Raw genomic sequence first — 23,179 nt, forward strand, 5'->3', positions numbered from 1 at the left:
CCTCTCCCCTCCCTCCCGCCTTCCCTGCCTTCTCGCTCTCTCTAGCTCCTTTCCCGGGGAGTTTCAGTCCCTGAATGCAGCTGGAGTAGCCTTGGCAATCTAGACCCGGAGCCCGTGTACACACACACACACACACACACACACACACACACACACACACACACACACACGCACACGCGCGCGCACACATGCACACGCGCTGGCACACACGCACTTCGGTTCTCCCCCCGGGGACAAGGCTCAGACCTTCATCTACCTGAAGTGGATGCCCCGGCGGGACACTTCTTCACTTGTCTTCTCCGGAGGGCAGAGGAACATCGGAACGCGGGAGGCTCGCTGTCCAGTCCGCATCCTCACGCCTTTTACCGCCACCACTGCTTAAAGTGTCCAGGGTGGAGAAGGCTTCTCCAGGACGGATGCTCCGCGGCCGTGGGACTTCCTCCGGCTGGCTCACTCCAGTCTCTCCTTCGGTCCACTCGTCCATCCTCTCCTCTCCCGCTGCGGGGTGGAAGGCTCGGGCGCCTTCCGGGCTGCAGCCGCCGCCGCAACTGTCTTTGCGAGCACATCCCACCCAGAAGACCGAAGGCTGCCTGAGTGCTGGGAGCTGGGCCAAGCCCTAAGTTGCCTGCCTGCTCTGTCGCTCTCCCCGGATCTCTCTGTCCTCCCGGCCCGAGGCCGGTGCAAGAGCCGCCGCAACCAGCCTGGGAGAGTGCGGCGCCCGGGAGGACGCGGGAGCCGCAGGCGCACAGGGGCGGGGGCGGCGTGTGCCCGGGCGCCCGGTGGCAGCCCGGCGAGTAGCGCGCACACTGCGAGCGACAAGCTCCCCAAGTTGGGCGCGTCCCAGAGCTGCTTGCCCCGCGATCCGCAGCTGGTGTCCGGAGAGAGGCGGGGCTGCTGGGGGTCGCCGCGTTCGTCGCCAGCCATCAGAGCCTGTCTCCGGAGCACCGGGGCTGGCCTCCCCAGGGTCCCGGCCGGCGTTGCGCCCTCCTCCCGCGTGCGCTCTCCGATGACTGCGCCGGCGGTGGCCCGGGTGGCCCGCCCGCTGGGGGTGTCGGAGGGGGCGGGGGAAGAGGAGGAGGCTGTGTGATGGCCCTGGACGGCGAGAGGGGGGAGCAAGAGGAGGAGAAGAAAAAGAAGAAGAAGAAAAAGAAGAGGAAGAAGAAGGAGGAGGAGGAGGGGGCCGAGAAGAGCAGCTCACCCTTTGCCTTTGCGGCCACTATGGGAGAAGACGACGCCGCGCTGCGGGCAAGCGGCAGGGGGCTCTCGGACCCGTGGGCTGCCTCGGTGGGAGTGCGACCCCGCACCACCGAGCGCCACATCGCGGTCCACAAGCGGCTCGTGCTGGCCTTTGCCGTGTCCATCGTGGCACTACTGGCGGTCACCATGCTGGCGGTACTGCTCAGCCTGCGCTTCGACGAGTGTGGAGCCAGCGCGGCGGTGCCGGGCTCCGACGGTGGCCCCGCGGGCTTCCCAGAGCGCGGCGGCGGCGGCAACAGCAGCCACCCAGGATCCGCCCGGCGCAACCACCACGCGGGTGGCGAATCGTCGCAGCAGCGCGAGACCAGCAGCGAGGTGGACACCCCGGGGACCCCGTCTGCCCTGCCGCCGCCGTCGGAGGAAGAGCCAGAGCAGTGGCAGCCTTGGACGCAGCTGCGCCTATCCGGCCACCTCAAGCCCCTGCACTACAATTTGATGCTCACCGCCTTCATGGAGAACTTCACCTTCTCCGGGGAGGTCAACGTGGAGATCGCGTGCCGGAACGCCACCCGCTACGTGGTGCTGCACGCCTCCCGGGTGGCGGTGGAGAAGGTGCAAGTGGCGGAGGACCGGGCGTTCGGGGCTGTCCCGGTAGCAGGCTTTTTCCTCTACCCACAAACCCAGGTCTTGGTGGTGGTGCTGAATAGAACCTTGGACGCGCAGAGGAATTACAACCTAAAGATTATCTACAATGCCCTGATAGAGAACGAGCTTCTAGGCTTCTTCCGCAGCTCCTATGTGCTCCACGGGGAGAGAAGGTACGGAGGGAGGCGGTGCCCCGCGCTGCCCCACCCCGCCAGGCGGCTCGCACTGCTGAGCTGGTGCGGGCGACCTGGGGACCCCGTTGGCTTCCAATATGTAGACACCCTGGGGTTGAGGAAAGGAAGCCAAGGTGAGGTGGGATGGTCCTCTGGCCCCATAGGGGTCTGTCTCCCTGATGTCTGCTGTCTCACTGTCGCCAAGTCCACAAACTTAGCAATGCCAATAGATGATGCTTGCTGCCCTTTCCTCTATTTGGGCCATTGCTCCTCTTGACCAATAAGGTAGCCATCTGGGCTTTTGCCGTTTCCCTCAAATAAACAAACAAAAATATCCCCCCCACCCATCCACCCACCAAGAACAACAACAACAACAACAACAACAAAAACAAGTTAAAAGCTCAACTCAGGCATCAGGCCATGGCAGACACGCCCACCTCCCTTGACTATGAATAGTTCCTCTGTCCCCCTGGGATACTCAGAACACAGACTAGGTTTGGGCTTTGTAAAGTTCTTAAAAATTGCAAGTTGAGATTTTGATCACAAAGAGAAGTTAGAGGGAAAGGCAGGGCTGGGGGGGGGGCTGGGGAGGGGAGCTGGGGCAGGCTGGGGCAGGGCAGAGGTCTGAGGTCTGGAAAGGCAGGGTTTGGGGGGGGGGCTGAGGCGGGCTGGGACAGGGCAGAGGGCTGAGGTCTGGAAAAGCATTGCTGTGGTCAAAATCAGAGAGAGGGACTTTTAAGGCACTGTGATGTCTCCTCTCCGGAGGGCTCCTTTCTCCACTTGGTCCCTCAGCTGTTGCCAATGGAAAAGACTACACCCTGAAGGGAGGGAAAGTTAGCAGCCAGTCTCCAATGCCTCTGCAGACCTTAGGTTCGGGGGTACATTCTCTTAAGTTTGTGTGAGGTGGGACTTTCTTTAGAACCAGCAGCTCAGTGTCCAGATCTTCATAGCTCTAATAGCTGTGGTGAAAGTTTGAGAAATGTTTAGAAGTTGACAGTGTTTGGCAATGATTGACAGCTGCTTCTAATGTTGACTGAGCACCCCAGGTGAACTAAGTTTCATCAGATCCCTATGGGGTTCAGCGCTGTCTGTGTTACAAGTAGGAAACCGAAGGCTCAGCAAAGTCATAGTCTGACTGAGATCACAAAGTGAGACCCAGATAATTTGGCTCCAGAGCTCCTACTTTAAATTCTAACTTGGTGATAATAATAGTCTCACTCTCCATTATAGCGTAGATCAATATGGCCTTGAAAAGTACTTCACCCAAGGCCCGGCTGCGATAGAGTGATTCAAAGTTCAGATGAGTGTCCTACGGTAGTCAGCTTTCGCATTTACTGTTGAATGAATGTATGGGTGAGTTTTGTTTTCATTGCCTTTAAAATAACTTCAATTAGTTAAGTGACTATTGGGCAGGTGGACAATCAGAGTGAACTAATACATGAAATCATCGGGGAGACTGAACTGATCATTAGTAAGTGATGAGGCAGAGCCTTCTTCAGTAAGTCCCTTAACGGCAGGACACCAGGGCTCAGAGCAGCACAAGGGGCCTGAGGCCAACAGGCTGTCTTCAGAGAACCAGAACTTGACCTTTGGTTTGCCCAGTCCTGGACCAGAGCGCTGGATGCTTGGAAACACTTGGAAACACTTATTGTTAGAGGCTGGGAAGTAGTTTTCCTTGTGGTGTAGAAGTGTACACAAGTTTTATCATTTATAGACTGCTGTGAATTAGCCGTGCATAAAGTACTCCATGTGTTAGCAGTGGTGTGATAGGTACAACTTCCTCTAAGTCAATACATAAAGTATTCACTTTCTAACACCCAGGGTCGGGTCTGGGTAGTTTAAACCCTTCAAAACCACTTCCTGTATCACAGATTATGGATTAATAAGCACACAATTATGTAAAACATGCAGTAAAATCTGCAGGGGGCAGATTTGCCTGTGAGGGTTGGAAACAGGTTCATCATGTCAAAATGTCAACAGAGAGAGTTGTGAATCCTCACCGATACAACTTACTGTGGTGAAGAAAAATTGCTTCCTCTCAAATTCTGTATTTTTTTTCTTAAGCCATGCCAAGATGTATTTGGCAGAACTCAGCTTGTTTTGGTCAGTGCTTTCAAATTAAGAGGACTCTAAAAAACGACCAGATGTTTCCACTTGCCCTGTAACGGATTTCTTGTACCCACAGTCCATGTTTGTATTCAGACTTCCTCCTTCAGTTTTCCCTAGAGATGTAAATGCTTTGGCTGGAAGTTTAACCTCCGATGCACACGTGCTTTCCAATAGAAATGCAGAAGTCAGTGTTTGGGAAATCCCATGATGGATTTATTTTAGAGAAAGTTTTTGTCTTCCACCCACAATAGCAAAGTGAATATTACAAGTTCTTGGCTTTTATGCCTGGAATAGATGAGGCAAAAATAATCTAATAATTTCACATATATACCAACATTCCGTACATCAACTTTTGTTGTTCTTGTTATTACAGCTACTTAGAGGATTTAAAGCTGACCAATATTAGGAACTCAGCCAATGATGGCCTTTTAGTGATAATGATTTTGTACTAAAAATATTCAATGTAGATTGGCATTTAAAAACCCACTTTGTAAAAGGACACAGATGCAAACTCAGAATTTTCATTTGATTAATGATTACATATCTTGATCTTTAGTTAATCATCATTTTTGCCAATTTAATTATAGGGTAATTTCTGTAATGAAAACAAATATTTAATCTGCCAACAGCAGTTACACTGAATAACCTGAAATATTTAGGAGAGACACCCCACTGCTCCCTTACTTTCTTTAGCTCAGTAACCTTGTCTCCTTTCTCAGAGATCCAGGAGAAGGAGTTTCCTTTTCATTGTTTGCCTGAGAAAGAGTCTCAAGACAAAGGCAAGGCTGACTGGCGGCTCTGGGTCCTCCTGGCTTCCTTACACTCACTCCTGAGTGATGAGCTTCTAGGTGCTCACCAACCTACCAGCAGTAAGAAGGAACTTCTGGAGGGATGGTCAGCCTGTGAGCTGAACTATGTACCCTTGACCTGGAAAATTTTATCCTCCACTATGTTTTGGAGAGTGCTTGTGTCTACTCTACAAAGAAGACTGTGTTTCCTACCCAGTAGACGAACTTCTCAAATTGAACTCAAGATTCCTTAATCGTGGACATATCTTCCATTCTTACTTATTCAGTTGGCTGGGAGAAAGCCTGCCACTTGTTGAATACTGGAAATAGCAAGTTACCCTAAAATTAAGATGTCCGTACACATATAATTAATTATTGCCTTTAGTCAGAACACATACTTACCCTTTTCCAAGTAGATGTGCAGCAGGCAGATAAAAGGGGTGTGTATTTATGGCATTGCCTCTTATGGGAGAATACACTTCTTAGAATTAGGTAGAATGTTCATTTACCTGAAGTAATTGCCGCTCTTGGGTAGCCAGATGGTGTGCACACCCGTGTTCAAAGTAGGGTACCTTAATTTAGATCCAGATGGTCGGATTGAGGGCGGAAATTTACCCAAAGTAAATGAACATTTTATTCACTTTTAGAAAGGAGAGTATTTTTCTTTGACAAAACTTTGATTGGGTCCATAACATGCCAAAGTGACAGAAGACAGAATAAAAATAGACATTCATTTTCTATAAATGTTTGTTTTTTTTCAGAGATGCCATGATCTTTGAAAAAATGAAAATAATAATTCTTGTGGTTCTCAAAGGGAATCAGGGGCCATTTTTCCCCCTAAAAATCTATGGAATCTGATGGACTTTCTTTCTTGGTGGCATATAGTCCTTTGTGACTTTATTATACACATATATAAGTGTTAGAAAGCCTAGTCCATTGTTTCGATGGGGAAAAACCCTCATTCCTCCAACTCACTTTAGTGAGTTGCACATGAGTAAATGGAATATATATATATATATATATATATATATATATATATATATATATATGACCATTTCTCCCTCTCTTGAGGATTGTAAACCGAAAAATCCAGAGAGCATTCATTATTTATTTATTTGCTGCCAACCCATTTTTATATGATTCCTTGATAGATTTGGCTCAACGTTTTTTTGTCAGACACACATAGCCATTTGGTAAAACTGAGTCCAGTGTTGGATTTTGGTCATAATTCAAAGTGTTCTTCATTAGGCAGCAGCAACAGTAACACAAGTCCGGGACATTAAATAATAATTCATTCTGATAGGAAAATTCTCACAACTGGTCCTCATCTTGCGGTATTTTATTTTCACTTATTTATTTATTTGATTTTATTTTACCACTTTGGATAATGAGCGAGCACTCAGTTCCTTTGAAAAAGTCAAATGAGTTGGAGTGTGTTTTTTGTATCCAGTGAGACTTGGGACAGAGCCTATCTGCTATGGATGGCTGGTGAATGAAAATAGATCTGTTATTGAGTTTCCCAGTATATACTAGGTTTGTACAATGCATCATTTCCTTAAAGTATTTTTTCTGTTGTATATGTTTGGTAGGCTTGAGGCAATGGTACACAGGATGGTCTAGAGTTACTGAGGTTGGTCACTATGACTACAAGGACAGGATTCAACACTTCAAGTATGGTTTCAAAGAATGATACAAAAGCAGTAAGGGACAAATATTGGCTTTTAAAACATAACTGCTCCGTGTTCCCTGTGTTGATGCCACCCCCCAGCAACAGTTATCCTCATTGCTGTCAACATAACCATTACTCCATTCTCAATACCCCCATCACATAGTCATTTATTATTCTCTTAGTTTCTTATGTGCTCTTTAATATTTCCAGGTCTACAGCAATGCCTGCTTCTACTTCATCTGATTTTTGTTAGTTCTTCAAAGCTGTCTGCCATCTTTCCATCTCCGGAGAGTGGATGCTTTCTCTGTCACTGATAAGAGTTTCTCGAGGCATACATCGGTGAAAATTCAACAGTGAAAATTCATTCCCGGGTCTCCTAGCTTTTCCACACACTCTTAGAAGATTCATAAACAGTCACAGATCAATGATAGTGGTAGATGTAGGGTGTGGTAAGGGGCTGGGTTGGGGCATAGGGCCCAGGCTTCCTGCTCTCTCCAGCTCTAGGCCTTGGTGTGCCTGGGAAGTCCTGACTTATAGGGAGCTCTGTTATCAGTGTGCAGAAGGATGTGACTGAGTCCTCCCTCTGCGAACGCACACGCACACACACACACACACACACACACACACACACACACACAGGAGAATTAATAGTATAGACCTTTTCTCTTGCAAAGTGCATAAACAAATAAATAAACATCAACCAGAAGAAGTTTAAAAAGTACTGTTATCTTTTTCTTCACATTATTATTTTACTATTTTTTTTTGGTTGTTCTGCTGGAAAGAGAAAAGTATGAATGCATGCATGTGTGTGTTAATGTTTGTATGTCTGCATGTATGTTTGCATGCATGTATGTATGTATGTATATTCCTCACCCTGCCTACTTGATTCTGTGTCCTGCCTCTGCTACTGACTGCTTCTGTGACCTTGGACATTTCACCACTGCTTCCTGTTTGGGGTCCTCCTCTGGAAAACAGGGACAATAGCACTGTTTTATAGGGTTGTTGTGATGATTGCATGGGCACTGCGAATCGTGCCTGACAGTTTGTAAGAGCGCCTTTGGGTTAAATGTCATTGAACCAGTTCCGTGACTGGCGATCTGCTCTGCAGGCTGGCACAAGGTGGGCTAGGATTGGTGTTTCTGTTTTGACATTTTTTTACCCCATTCTGCGGGTACCGGGGGAAAGGTCACTTTAAAGGACTAGTCACAGTGTCCTTCCTCTGGCCGTTGTCCATTCTCTGCCCAAGCAGAGGTCAAGGGAGAAGAAGCCAAGGCTACAGAAACCCAGGCTGAGATCAAATCTTACCAACTAGAAAGGCTGGGTGGAGGAAAAGATTGTTCAGCAGAAGAAAATCAAAACTCTTTTATTATGGTAGCACAGCCTGCCAGCAGCCACCAAGCACAGAAGAGTCCGTATGGTACCCTTACAGCATGCAGAAAAATGCTAAGTATCCAAGCAATGGGTCTTAGTCTTACAGATTGCTCCCAAGACTTCCTGTGGGTTTTTTTTTTCCCGCTCAGTTGTAGTGCTTTATGATACTCTCATAACGCTTAGCCCGTTTCCAATCTAAAACAAATGAATCTCAGACATTAATTTTATTTATTATTATCAAAAAGTTATTATGACCTGGGAAAGTGATTTTAGTACATGATCGTACTTTTTATCAAGGGTGATCCATTACTCAGTACTCACTTTTGATAAAAGTACTTAGTACTACATAAATGAAAAGCAATTACGAGTATTATGCTTTGTTTTTATAACACGATTATTCACATATGCACCACTTCCTACATACATATTGCTGGCATTATTGCATTATGTTTTTAGTTTACTAAAATGGTTATTTAAAAAATAGACTACACACTTGCTTAGAGCATTGAATATTCAGTAGGAGTGCTTCTCCTCTGAAATGGCAGAGGTTTAATGACTCATTGAAGTACATAAAAACACACAGTCTAAACAAAGACCCATTTTGGCTTAAAATGTTTTTGTCATTGAGTAACAATTTGCATTTTGATTAACAACCTGAACTTGAAATGGTGTGTGTGTAACTTGTATGACCTTGTAACTTGGTGGACTTTAAAAGTATGTGGGTAGCTTCTAGGACTCTGTCACAAACTAGCCACCACAGCAATATAGTAACCACTTTGGGTTGGTGGCACTTAAGACTGTCCTTGAGCTACTGTGATCCTGTAGCAGCAGTAGCTGTTCTAATGCCATAGAATTCAATTTAAAAATTACTTTCTTCACTGTATGCTATGTGTGTGTGCACATACATGAGGCCCTAAGGACAACCTGGTAAACATGTCCTACCACATGTGAAGGTCTGTTGGTTTTGCTGGATTCAACTGAGAAGTCATGAATCAATCTTCATGCTAAGTGTTATGCCAATGCTTTCTTCCTCTGCATATTTTACCTTTATGAAAAGGCAGAACTGAAAATAATGGAGCAGAAATTGTCTTGTATCACACACACACACACACACACTGTAATTTGTTGGCAGTATCAACCAGCGTTAATGGATTACTTCTGCTAAATGGTATCATAATGACTTGACACAAGTAACTTGCCTGGTGAACTTCCGCAGAAATAAGACGAAATCAATTCTTTGTACCCTTTAGAGGCAATGCAGAGATTCAAGCCCTCCCTCTTAGCTCAACCAAAATGTCAAATAGACAAATTGTTAGGAAAATCAAATAATTTGATTTAGAGAGGAGAGAATTAAAATATATGCATGTTGCTCACATTTTTTTCTAGTTATGCTAAGGTGACATTCTTGGAATGACACTTCCAGAATATCACTTTGAGGAGTGGAATTTTTTATGCTAATAACATATTCATTAAAAGATAAAGATGACATTAGTTTTTTAAACAAGGCAGAAGGAAAATAGACAGTGAGACATTTGACCCTGTTACCTTCTTTCTTATTTTTCTTTTTGCTGTTTTTCTGCACATGCACATTTGGGTGTGTGTATATGTGTGCATATGTATGTGTGTGTATGTATGTGATGTGTCTATGTGTGTGTATATGTGTATGTGTGATGTGCATGTATGTATGTGTATGTGTGTGATGTGTGTGATATGTGTGTTGTGTGTCTGTGTCAGGTGTATGTATGTGTGTGTATGTGTGTGTGTGATGTGTGTGTATGTAAATGTATGTGTCTGTGTGTGATGTGTCTGTGTGTGATGTGTTTCTGTGATGTGTGTCTGTGTGTCTTCTATTTATGTTGTACTTTAAAGTGGTGTCATCCGTTAATTAATTTCTTGTGTTTCTCACACTTGGCATCCCATCACCACCTCATATTCACCTCAAATTAACTCAGGCATCAAAATCTCTATTTTCTTCTTTAAACCACCCTTTCTAGAAGCCCCTTTGAAGTTTTAAGTGACAGGGAACAAGGAAGAGGTCTCCTTTCTCCCAGCTGAAGACACTCATGAAATGTAAGCAGTGGCAGTGAAACCATGTTTCTAAAACCATGTCATCCTGCTCTCTGTGAGGGCACCCACCTGACATGTGCTGCCTGTTGGAGGACAGCATTATCAGGGTGAAGGAGGTGGACTGATAACTCTATTCTCTAAGGGAGAAGAAGGTGGACTGATAACTCTGTTCTCTAAGGGTGAAGTAGGTAGACTGATAACTCTGTTCTCTAAGGGTGATGTAGGTGGACTGATAACTCTGTTCTCTAAGGGAGAAGGAGGTGAGACCCTGGAACTGGAAAGGACCAGAGTCCTCACAACAGGCGCAGTGTAGCAGCTTCACGTGTGCCAGAACTCTCTGTCAGAGGGCTTTCCTGGTGTTCCATGCAGTCTGCTCCTGCTGTCCTCGCTTCTGCACCTTAAAGTTCGTCAAGTTCTCAGGCCAGTTCTTATGCTCATTCCAGAAAGCCTTTGCGTTATTTGGGCTATAGGTTCCCAATTGAGGCACCTTGCCTTCAGAGGAAAAGTTGAAACATTCAGAGAGAGTTTTGGACATCTAAACTGGGGAGAAAACATTGGACTGGCTGGTCAGATTGCTTCACATCCCACACAATGAATGATTATTCAGCCTAAAATGTCACTAATGTCAAGGTTGAGAAGCCCCGCCTAAGCAAATTCAGTTTCTTCATACATTGTCCTTGTTTGTCATGGTTTCCGGTATAATAATTGTTCAGGCTTATATTTATTAAACTCTTTATAGGAAGGAAAGCATATATATATATCTTTTTCTCTCAAACTTAGAACTCTCAAAACTGAATTGGTCGAGAGGAGCTAATACATTGAAGAACTTGCAGCATCTATGTAGTGCTTGTATAATTTAATGCTTTTTATAGAAACTTGCCAGATTTGGGGAACATTTTATTTCTAATTGTCTAGTTATAAGATTGTGACCCTGGAAAAGACTCTAAATGCAACCCAGTCTAGCTGCTTTTGTTTACAACCTCTTTTGATTTTCCTAAATACTGAATTGAAATTCAATTGCAATCGTTCTCAGGTGCCAGACTGTGAAATTGGTATTTCCTCATTTAGACATTATCAGAATATATGGTAGCCCTCTTTGCATAGATATATACTGTGTGTATGAATTCATTAAGAATATTAATTGCAGAAAAAGTCACTGGATGATCTTGATAGCTCTTCTCAGCCCTGACTTAAACTGCTACCTTCCCTATCACATTTACTTACTAAGTAGTGTGAAAAGAGACGGCACGATGCATCTCCTATGCATAAATACCCAACATATTAATTTCTCTTGGGCCCAGACACATTTAGATCTTTACCGCTAATAAATTCCTACCCCTTCTTTACTTAATGTCAAAGGCATCTTTTATTTTATTCTTTATTTACTTAAAAACTATTAGGGTTTAATTGTGCCTTTGATGATAAACCCTTTTCTTTTTAAAACAAAAATTATTTTTCATTTTACATATCAGTTGCACTTCCCCCTCCCTTCCCCTCTCCCTCCCACCCTTCCCACCTCCCATCCACTCCTTAGAGGGGGGCAGGCCCTCCTGGAGGAGTCAACAAAGTCTGGCATACCAAGTTGAGGCAGGAACCCCTCCCCCATGTATGATTTGATTGTAATGACTTTTGGAACAAATTGCTGCACCCTCTTAAAAACAATCCAAGTATGGAATACAGTGAGAAGCTTCATACAGCAGAGTATATCTCTTCACCCAAAGGTTGGAACTGGAGTGTTCCGATAATTGGATGATAAAAGGAAATGTTTTTCCTCATCTGTACAGTTCATGGTATCTTTTAAATAGCCCCAGGAGAGAGGAATACCAAGCTCCACAGTTTAGTTTTTTAACTAATAAGCCGAAAGATAAGATTCTCATATGTTATGTGATATGAAGGCGCAGGAAGACAAAGCTGGGAGCGAGTGCATTTTAACATAAAGGTACTGACATTTCATTATGCAAAATAGCATTACTATCAGCAGAAAATAACTAGAAGAGTATTGTGATTCAAGAACATTCGTTTTTACTTAGAGTTGACTTAAACCATTTTCGTTTTATTGCTAAAAATTAATTGTATTGCTTTTGAAATGTATTTATCTTTTATTTGGATAAAGAGCATGTGCATTCTAGGCCTTTGGGCAAACCTTACTGGTTGTACATTTTTATTTTGGAAATTTATAGGAGTGGAATAATTTGTTTCTAACAGTTTTCCTACATTAATACTTTGTATGAAGATTCATAACTAAAACTTCTTTACGATATATTATTACATTTTATCATTTGGGCAGTTTCGTGAGAAAGGCCAAGAGAACAATATTTAACCTTTACAAATGAAAAACTAAGATCAAGCAGTTATGTGACTTAACCAGGTCTGGGATGAGCCCTAGCACTTCAACCCTCCCTGGACAATCAAGTTTTAAAACCCGCCGTTTTGCTTTATTTCAAAAATGAAACCTTAAAATGTACACCACTGATGGCACATATAAACTCCATATTTAAAAAAATGGTATGAATATTCACACCTCATTTACCCAGAGATAACCAATAAAATAAGATCTGCTACACATAACAACCTATAGAGATTGGATAGCAAATCGAATTCAAGATGCATGTCTATTTGTTGAGATTGGTACATCTTCCTGTATCCTAGTCTGGGAATTAATTGTCAAGCCAAGTTTTAAGTTCTGTATTGGAAGTGTATCCTGTAATATTAGCCACATATACCCTGAGCAATAGAGAGCAGGGTGGTAGAGAACTAGTTATGGACAAAAGAGCCTTTGAAAGAAATGCCTTGTGGATTTATTAATGTCTTATGAAGGGTCTAATATTGACCTGCCTTACAGCAGATGCCATATCTGAAAGGTTGAGATTTTATTATAAATTATTCCTTAATTGTAAGGGTGTCCTTTACTTGAGGTCTTCACTTGTAACTGTAGACTATGATAGCATGGAGAAATTTCTGATTAACTAATTAATACAATACAGCCTTTCCAGAGATGTATTTGATACACATGTGATACATATCAAATATATGTGTGTATTTGTATGTGTTTTGTATATTATACATACATGTTTAGTTTATCTATTGTACAGATCACATATGTATTTATTGTGTGTGTGCACGTGTGTGTGTGTGTGTGTATTATAGTAGTTTCTCATTACATATGGGCTAATCCTGACCACTATATATACTATATTTGTTACAGTGTGTATATACATATGATAAAATTTAATTTATAAATTAGTAATGCTAAGGGTTTAACAGCTAGTAATAAAATAAAACATTCTAATAACATGCTTAGTAAAAGATATATAAATATGGTCTCATCTCATCACATATTCAAGTTGCATCACTCTATGGTGATATTTCTGAGCTTCAGGTGACTATGGGTGACTTAAACCCAGAAAAATGAAGCCATGTGTAGGCTGAACCATTTTCCTAAAAATCAGTACTCTCTGGACTGTGCGGTGCAAATGTAAATGATAGTGTTAAGAAAGGATGAAGATCTTGAGAACCAATGTGGACACTCTTGGCCTTCCTACTGCAGCTATTCCTAGCAATGGGGGATTTATAACCCTTTTATCCTCCATCTGAGCTGTGCAATACTTTTGGAGTTAGAATTGTGGATTTCCTTATTTGGGGGGTGGGGTTTAGAATTCTCAAACTTGATGCAGCTAAAAGAAGTTTTGGAGCCAGAATTCAAAACAAGATTTTAATAGTTATCAATGTAATTTATTTTAACATAAATAGATTACTGGATATAGATTTGAGAGTATAGATATTTCCCAGTGAAGACCTTTAAGACTCCCTCCCCCAATTTGAGGAGAGTGTTTGGGTTTCTGTTTCATTATCTCTATAAGCTGGATGCCCTAGGCTTCAAGAGGAATGTGATATATACAATAAAAGAGCCATTATTTCTCAATGTTTGCCAATGTACCCGTGAGTTGTTTCTCTGTTGAGTGTAGTGTTTCATCCAACAAGGACTGCTCCGGGTTTAGAGAGTTTACTTTAATTGAGACAAAAACTTCCCTGAAGAACTTTTATTGTTGGGGCAGTATATTATACATGAACCGTACTTTTATGTTATTCACACATAGAGGCACAGTTTAGGGGAAAAATGTGAATTTTCAGATTTATCAAAATATACTACCTGAAGTATGCAGTAGGGTCATTACCTTAATTGAAGCGGTACATGTAATTTGCATGTCACTTTCTTTTTCTTCTTTTCCCCAGATTCCTTGGTGTTACTCAGTTCTCGCCTACGCATGCCAGGAAGGCGTTTCCATGTTTCGACGAGCCAATCTACAAAGCCACTTTCAAAATCAGCATCAAACACCAAGCAACTTATTTGTCTCTATCCAACATGCCAGTGGAGACTTCAGTGTTTGAGGAAGATGGATGGGTCACAGACCACTTTTCACAGACCCCTCTTATGTCCACATACTACTTAGCCTGGGCGATTTGCAACTTCACGTTCCGAGAAACTACTACCAAGAGTGGGGTTGTAGTAAGTATTTTCAGCCTGATGATGCTTTGGATAACGTGTTCCCTGTAAAGTGACCTGGTTTATAGATTCATAGGTGTCACTTGTAGCGTGTTCACATCTGACACAAACAGTGTCTTTAGTTATTGGATGTTAGATGTGATCCCCATGTCAAAGTCAGACAAGAACTTCCCTGTCCCTAAAGTCTCTGTTTCTATTTTTTTTTTAAAGCCAGCTCCATTTCTCCTCTTTTATGGGTCCTGGTTTTCTTTCTCTCCACCCCAGACCTACGTATTCCTAGAACAGCTCTAGACTTTTCTCGAAAATTTCTTGATTCCTGTTGCATCTTTCAACTGTGACTTTTTTTTTGTCTTTTCAAATATATACAAAATGTACCCAATGGTACAATGAACTCTACATACCTATTAGCCAGGTCTCAGAAGAAAGTAAATGATGGAATGATGGTAGTATATAGAACTGAAACTCTCTGGCAGGAGTCTCTTGGGAACCCTAGCCTAAATGTTGTGTTTGTCTTTCCCATGCATTTTATCGTACAGTTACTATATGTTTCTATTCACTTTATTAATACTTAGCATACTTTAAGATCGTAGAGGCTTCAGAGAATAACTGTCACCCTACATTGTGTAATTATTTCGTTTACTTTTCTTAGGTAGTGTAGACATTGTCTGCATTAAATTTGTGGTAAAGACAAGTGGTGGTCCTCCTTAGTGACATTAAGATGTATACGCACTTTTCTATTGCGTTGTACAATGCTAGGCTAAGCCATGTTGAAAGAGCAATTTCTTCAACAATGACTATAAAGGCATTGTGGTTCTTCTTTTCCCATATGAGTAATTGGGGTTTAAATAGATTAAGTAACCTTCCCAGGGTCAAAAACCACAAGTCAAATCTTTCGGTTTGTTCCCAAGGTTTGGGTTTTCTCTCCTATGTCCAGGGAATCACTTTTATAGCTCCTATATTCCACTCTCCTTGCTCATAACATAATAAGTGAACAGAAAGCTATGTTTTTAACCTGTAGGGATTCACAGCACTATAATAACCTGAATTTTGAAAAAAAATAGTTTTGGATAAAGATTTTTTTCTCACTGCTACTTTTAATTTAAATCACTGTGGAGCCTTCCCCTCCTTTTTTTTTATTTGCTCGTATACAAAATTAATGCCATTATTGATACAAAAAAACCGTACAGGGTACAATTCCCTAAATGCTGAGTATATAGCGCTAGCAGGCATTTTACTCTTTGGACTTTTAATAATTTGAGATGTTGAGTTCTTCTGATGCTTGTCGATGTCTTCTGTGGACACTTTACGACCGAGCTTGTTGGACCATACACAGAAAAGGAACACGGAGACATCCCATTTCTTTTTGTGTCTATGACTTCCGGTAGCTCAGCTGCCAAAAAAGATACTGGAAATGCTTCAGCCTGGTATATTTTCCTTAAAAGACCACGAGAGTACCTCAGCCTTACATAATTATGCTTGCTGCTAAGCCCTGTTTGTAAAACCACTCTTGTTTTTCAGACGTGACTTCTTTTATTGTTAAGAACCTCTAAGTAATCAGTGAGCATTTTAACAGCTATACTTAGTAATTTTAATGCAGAGAAGATAAAACACGGTAGCAACGAACATTTAAAGGTCAACCGAAAGGAAACTTCAGACTGCATCATCTAAAAACACTGAGACCAGTAGAAAGGAAAGCAGGATCGCCACCGGGAAACCCTGTTTATCAACTGTGGAAATATAATTTGAAACTCCACTCTCTTTCCCTGTCACCCCCTTTGAAATGCAATCTATTTTCTTCTCACTGACTTTCCCCTTTATTACTGGGGGCATGCGGGAATGGCATTTCTCAACCCTTAGCAGATGGGAGGAGAAGAGATTTAGCTTCAGAATCTTGGCTGTGGGATGGTTGTGTGAAGTCCAGGTGGTCATTTTAGATCAGAAGCTGCTTCAATTTTGTTTGAGCTGTGAGGTAGGAACTTGAGTAGCATATTAATAGTATGGAGCTGAATCTCACAAAGCCCCAGGTGTGAGTACTAGAGCCACTGTCATCAGCATCATTACCTGCTTTGTAGGCTACCCTTTCTTTGCAAAGCACTGTTCAAAATAATTACAAAGATGTCTAAGGTACCCCTGGTATAGAGGTTGCAAATGCAAATTAGATATTTAATCCTAATCTGTAAATGTATTGAGTTTAATCATGCCTAAAACACCTTACCAATTTTTTCTTAAACGGTGTTAATATTTACACATTGAGAGATTGCACATAAGATATTTTTTGTCTTTTCCTGAAGAATCAAAAATGTAAATGGAGGTTTCTCTGTCCTACCACATCCCACAGCTGCTTCTAAATAATCACTCAGAGGCTTAGTATTAATTACAAACTGCTTGGCCTAGAGATCAGGCTCTTATATCTAAATTAACCCATTTCTATTCATCTATGCATTGTCACATGGCCGTGGCTTTACCGGCCTGCTGGCATCCTTCTTGCCCGCATCTCCCTCAACTCCTGTATTTCTTCCTCACCTGTCTTTCCCCCTCTATTGAGTTTGGCTTTCCCACCTAGCTATATTTTGCTTTGCTATAGGCCAAAGCAGCTTTTAATATCAACCAATGAGAGCAGCATACATTCACAGCCTACAGACCAGTTATTCCACAGCAAGATCTTGTGTCACTCGACTCACATCCGTATTGTGTGATATTTTCTCATCCATTTATTCCTTCAAGAGACGTTTATTGACTGGATGCTACAACAGATACTGGACGCTGGTAATACAGCAGCAAACAGTGAAAGGGTTGCTTCTAGAGATCTTGTGTTCTTGTGAGAGGCAATAATCATTCAAACATGTACCACATAAAGTGATTATTTATACTGTGAAGAAAGTCAATGGGCTGAAGTTAGGTGGAGATCAGACCATTTACATTTGGCATTAACTTCTCATGACAACATACTCAGGTTCAGTTTTGTTCTTTGGGGCTCAGTCTATCTCATAGTTATATATTACCTGCTACAATCCTGTACACAATTAGAGTACAGCCTTAATCTATGAACACAATTCGGGAGTAGAATCAGGGACTGCACGAAAGGAAAACAACAAATTCAACAGTTATGAATTAGCATCACTACTATGATGGGGGGTGTGGTCATTGCCATTTCCAGCTCTCGTACACATCATTTAGTAGGAAAACAATCCCAAGACCACTAGAAGGCAGAGAAATTCCTAGCAATTGCCATGTAGGCATGTGTCTCATGGAGGAGAGGGGAGATAGGAGGACCTTGAATGATGGTTTGGTCCCAGGGAAGCAGATGCTATGTGCATGCTGTGCTTGGTTGGGGAAATATTATCAGGAAGAAATATAGATATCAGGAAGAAATATAGATATCTGGAAGTCTGTATGGAAACTGGTGTGGTAGGATGACTACAGATGGGGTTTTGCCATCAGATAGATCTGTTTCCGAGTTCTTGCCTTGCTTCTCTGTGACCTTGGTTCATTAGTTAAGCTCTCCCCTTTCTAGTTTTCTTGTTTGAAAACTGAAAGTATGACTTCTACCCTTACCATGCTGTTTTAGTTCCTAAACTTGCAAAGCAAACAACTGTAAAAAGCATTCGCATGATGCATTATGTGAATTATATCTAGAGCTTCTGTGGTATGTAATTGGGACACACAATGGGAACAACTTGTCTCTGCTCAGCATTGTCTGGGTCTCTGATGGGGTGGCATAATGACTGGCCTCTTACAATCAGGAATACAATCACCTGGAATCGTATTTGTTTGGAGGTTTATTGTTATCCTGAGATATCAGCTGGGGCTGTGTGTCATAGCCTTTTTTGTGTGGTGTCTGCATGGCTCAGACTTGCTTAGAATATGGTATAGCATCAGAGAGATTCCATTTCTTATGAGGTAGTTTAAAACACTGTTGTAGTCAAGGTTTCTATTGCTCTGATGGAACACTATGGCCAAAGCAACTTGGAGAGGTTTATGTGGGTTATGTAACCCTTATGTTTATTTTGCTTATGTATTTGTTACAATTCAGTGAGGGAAGCCAAGGCAGGAACTCAAATTGGGAAGGAATCCATAGTCAGGAATTGAGGCTGAGGCCATGGAAGACTACTGCTCCTCATATTTGCTCCTCATCCCCTGCTCTCTTGTAGAACCCAGGGCCACCATTCTACAGATGATGCCATCTGTGATGGGCCCTTCCTTATCAATCACTAAGAAAACGATCTACAGGCCTAGCTATAGCCTGATCTGATGGGGACATTTTGTCAACAGGTGTTCCCTTATGTCAGATGACTCTAGCCTGTATCAAGTTGACATAAAATTGACCAGTATAAACACCCAAAGTAAGTGCCTTAAGTAGCCACAAGAAAGCTATTTGTGATATTATATCTTATTATTTTTTTATGATCGTCTTCGTCTTCGTCGTCTCCTCCTCCTCCTCCTCTTCTTCTTCTTTGTGGTCTTCTTATAAAATTAGCACTCTGGTCTCTCTTCACAAACTATTTATATCCAATCCACATAGAATACATGCTCTCTAATGGGAATCAGCTAACATATAACATAATAACATATGCTGGCATTTGAGATCCAAACTCTTCTAAGGTAGCTGAGATCCAGGTGCCGATGAGTAGATTTCTTGGGCATGTTTCCCCTCACTCAGGAGACCTCTTACAAAGATCACCAACTAATTTATCTTTCTCCCATGCCCCCCCCAACCCACAGTCCATGGTGAAGTTAGACTATGATTGTAGTAGCCTCCTGTATTCCAGAATAGAAAATAATGTGTAGATCCAGCAGTCAATGGCCTGTAGCAATTCTGAAATCCAACTGGGCGGTCTTGCCAGTTCCTCAGCTACGGTTCAGTGCTGTTCCCTGTGGGTTGTTTTCTTGGCATTTGACCTCATCCTTTGGGCTTTTAATTTTGCCTCTGAAGAAATTCTTTTCCAAATACAAAATAGTTTGTGTCTATGACTGGATCACCTCAACTCCACTCTCAAATGTGCAAAATGGGATCCCACAGGCTTTGCAACTTTACAGCTAAGCAAGAATACATGATGAAAATCAAGGTTTTTATCCCACCAGGCTACATCCAGTCTCTCAGACAACACTAGACCCACAAATGTCTTTAAGATAAACCTTTGTCTATGTGGAGGCTTCATGGAATAAAGATTCTCATATACTCATTGTTTAACAGAGAGACTTCATGAGACATCTTTTTAAAATTTTTGTAAAGACACTTATCTTTTGAAAAAGCCTTGGGGTGCTACTTCAAGAGAATCTCGGGGCTTAGAGAGCACTAGCTCTTGCTTTTAGCTGCAGGCCGTGTTTCATGTTGGTGAACTGCATGTACTATTGTTATTTTCTTGCAACTCTTCTTTAATAATCTTCCATCTAATGAGGCTAAGAAGGAGAACGTGTTTACGGTTCAAATTCAAAGAGTCTTAGCTCTTTTGTATTTCTCCTAAATTTCAGTTCACATTAGGCAGTTTATTCTTAAGCTTATATATTCTCCTTAAAAAAAAAAAATCCACAGCCAGCGAGAAGAATCAGATGTCACTTTCAAGTTTTTGCCTGGAAATCTCTTCCGCCTCAAAAATTTATTTCTGTAGTTAGATTCCTTATTTTTCTTGATGCCTAAGGTAATCAAGTGGCAATGCTCTTTTGTACTGTATAACAAAAACCTCCTTTTATTCTGCTTAACTTTTTCTGTGTAATGTGTGCATGTGTGTGTGAGTAGATGTATGGGCTTGCTGAGCCACACATACACATGGGAGGGCAGAGATTGTTTAGTGTTCTCTCTATTGTTTGTGAGTTTTTGAGAAAAGGACCCTCACTGTACTCTGAGATCACCATCTCACCTAGCATGTTTGGCCAGTGAGCCCTTGGGATCTACCTGTCTCTGCTAACCAGACATATACAGTACCTGGCTTTTTTCAGCTGTTGGGGATCTGAACTAAAGAGTGTTTCAACAGAAAGCATCTTAGCCACTGAACCAGCTTCTTATTCAGCTTTTCATAATATTTGCCACATTATCCTTCAAGCCCTCACTACCCACCTCTTAAGGCCCATAGGCTTCAGCTATCTTCTACTGTCTCCAAGGCTTTTCCAGTTGTCACAATAATCTGTTCTCAAAGCCAAAGCTATGTGTTTCTAAACTTTCTTTTCTTTTCTTTTTTTTGTTGTTATTTTTTCTTATTTTACATATTGATCCCAGTTCCCTCTCCCTCCCAACTTCCCCTCCCTCCCCACCTCCCTCTCCTATTCCCCCCCCACTGCACAGGAAGGGAGATACCCTCCAGGAGGCATCATCAAAATCCATAAAGTCATTTGGAGTAGGGTCTAGGCCCTCCCTCCTGCCTCTAGGTTAAGGGAGTATCCCTCTATGGGGAATGTGCTCCCAAAGTCCTTTCGTGAACCAGGCATACATCCTGTTTCCACTGTCCGAGGTCCCTTAGACTGCCCAGGCCTTCTAACTGAGACCCATGTTCAGGGGGTCCCAGCTATCAGTCTTGGGGTCCTTGAGCTCCCCCTTGTTCAGGTCAGCTGTCTCTGTGGGTTTCTGTAGCCTGATCTTGATCCCTTTATTTATGACAAGGCTCTACTTCCAACATTTGATTTAAGTTGTACTGCTGAGTTAGACATGATCCTAAGTGTTAGCAATAAAACAATCATGTTTATGTGTGCTGTGGGTGAAGGGTTTGAAGAATGCTGAGCCCGTAGTGACTTAACAGGGTTTCACAGTAGCTAGGGCCTTAGGTCAAGAAGCTCATTTACTTGGTTAGGGCTCACATATGAGCTATCTACAGTGTTTCTCCATGACACTAGAGCTTTCTGATAGCAGGTGGCCTCATATTGGTGGACTTCTTAATACTGATTCCATCTCCCCCAAGAGGACACATGATCTGTTTGCTCCATTATTAATGATTATATTGATCCCATTCATCTCTGTCATTTTTATCTTCCTCCCCTTTGGCAGAAAGGGCTGAGTGCTCTTTCTGATTCATTCTAAGAATTGGAAGTGTTGCTTTTGGTGAATTATGTGAGCTGATAATCTTTTGGTTCATTTTCCAGGCCCTAGAAATCTCGGAGCATTAACACATAGTGTCTTTCAATGGCGATGGTGTCAGAGAAATTTGAAGCTCCATTTAAAAGCTATCACAGTTGTTATCAACATTATAAAAGATCAAGTATATAAAATCATAATTTTATTACTTAACATAGTGTTCATTGGGGTTATCCTATTTAAATAAATAATGCTCGGGCTCAGATATCCTACAAGGGAGGAGTGATACTTAAATTTGAACAGTATATTGGAACTAGGTTGTTGCAAAGAACTTGATGCTGGTTAAATTTTATTATTTCACTTTGTCAACAGCAAGAGCTGCTAAAAAGCTAAAAGCCGGGGACATGATATGTATTATTTGATGATCTGTCTGCACACAACGTCTAATACATCTCACTAGGAGGAGACTGGAACCAGGGGGATTCTTTAAACTAAGGTAAACTGGAACAGAGCATCAGTTACAGATGATATAGATATAGACATGAAAGACATTTGAAGGCAAGAAATGGTAGGATTTGGGTGAGGAACATGAAAAGAGACCTTGGAGAAACCACAGATTACATGATCAAGAACAATTGTAACATTTACGGTAGAAGACCTGTACAATTCCGTGCTCTGGGTTCACTGTGTACTTTTTTACTTTTGACATCATTATGTAAGGAGTAAGGTTTTTCCTGATGCCGGGTCCCACTGCCGTGCCAGCCCCAAATAACACACTGAGACTCTGTATCCGATATTATGCCATTGGCCAGTTACTAGTTTCTTATTGGCTAGCTCTGTCTTAATTATTAACCCATTTCTATTAATCTAAGTTTTTCCATGTGGTCTCATCTTACCGGAGAGTCTGCTCTCCCCGTCTCTCCATGTTGACTCCTCCCTACTACTCCCTCGAATCCTCCTTGTCTCCTAGTCCCACCTATCTTGCTTTCCTATTGGCCAACAGTGCTTTATTCATCAACCAGTATGAGAAACATATTTACAGAATGACATCTCCCATCATTATAATATTATCTCTCTATTTCATTTCCTCTTTTCAAACCCCCTCACATTTTCCTTCCCTCTCCCCTTCAAATTAATGGCCTCTTTTTCATTAGTTTTTTTATTGCATGCATATATGTATGTGCACATACATATATTCATAAACATAACCTGATCCACTGTATTTAATGTTATTTGTATATATGTTTTCAGGGCTGACCATTTGACACTGGAGAACCAATTGGCATGCTCTTCCCTGGGGGGAAAGACTACCAGCACAACCAATGAGAGTTTTCATTTTCCAAAACTAACCTTTTAGAAGTGTGACTTATATGGCTAAAGTGATCCATTTACTCTATTAAAAATGACTGTGTAGAGGCATTGTGTGTATGTGTGTATGTGTGTGTGTGTGTGTATGTGGTGTGTGTGTGTGTGTGTGTGTGTGTGTGTGTGTGATCAGCAAGCAACAAAACAAGTTCGAGTAAGAAGGGAAATATATCAGAAGTAGATCGGAGAATACCCTCTCCCTCTACGTCTCTGTCTCCCCTCTCTGTCTCTGTCTGTCTTTCTCTTGTGTTGAGATAGGATCTCATGTGTAGCCCAGCCTGCCCTTGA

The 23,179-nt window shown here is 42.1% G+C and overlaps 1 protein-coding gene across 1 annotated transcript in view; it reads left to right on the top strand.

Moving 5' to 3' along the window:
• Positions 1-960: 960 nt before the first annotated feature.
• Trhde (thyrotropin releasing hormone degrading enzyme) overlaps positions 961-23,179 on the top strand; it is a 335,962-nt gene continuing 313,743 nt past the window's right edge. The window contains exons 1-2 of the mRNA XM_051176235.1: positions 961-2,015; positions 14,253-14,526. Coding sequence (XP_051032192.1) covers positions 1,087-2,015; positions 14,253-14,526 — 1,203 coding nt within the window. The 5' untranslated portion in view covers positions 961-1,086. The remainder of the gene's footprint in view (positions 2,016-14,252; positions 14,527-23,179) is intronic.

The sequence above is a fragment of the Phodopus roborovskii genome, unplaced genomic scaffold (genome assembly GCF_943737965.1).
Source record: "Phodopus roborovskii unplaced genomic scaffold, PHOROB, whole genome shotgun sequence".
Classification (NCBI taxonomy): Eukaryota; Metazoa; Chordata; class Mammalia; order Rodentia; family Cricetidae; genus Phodopus; species Phodopus roborovskii.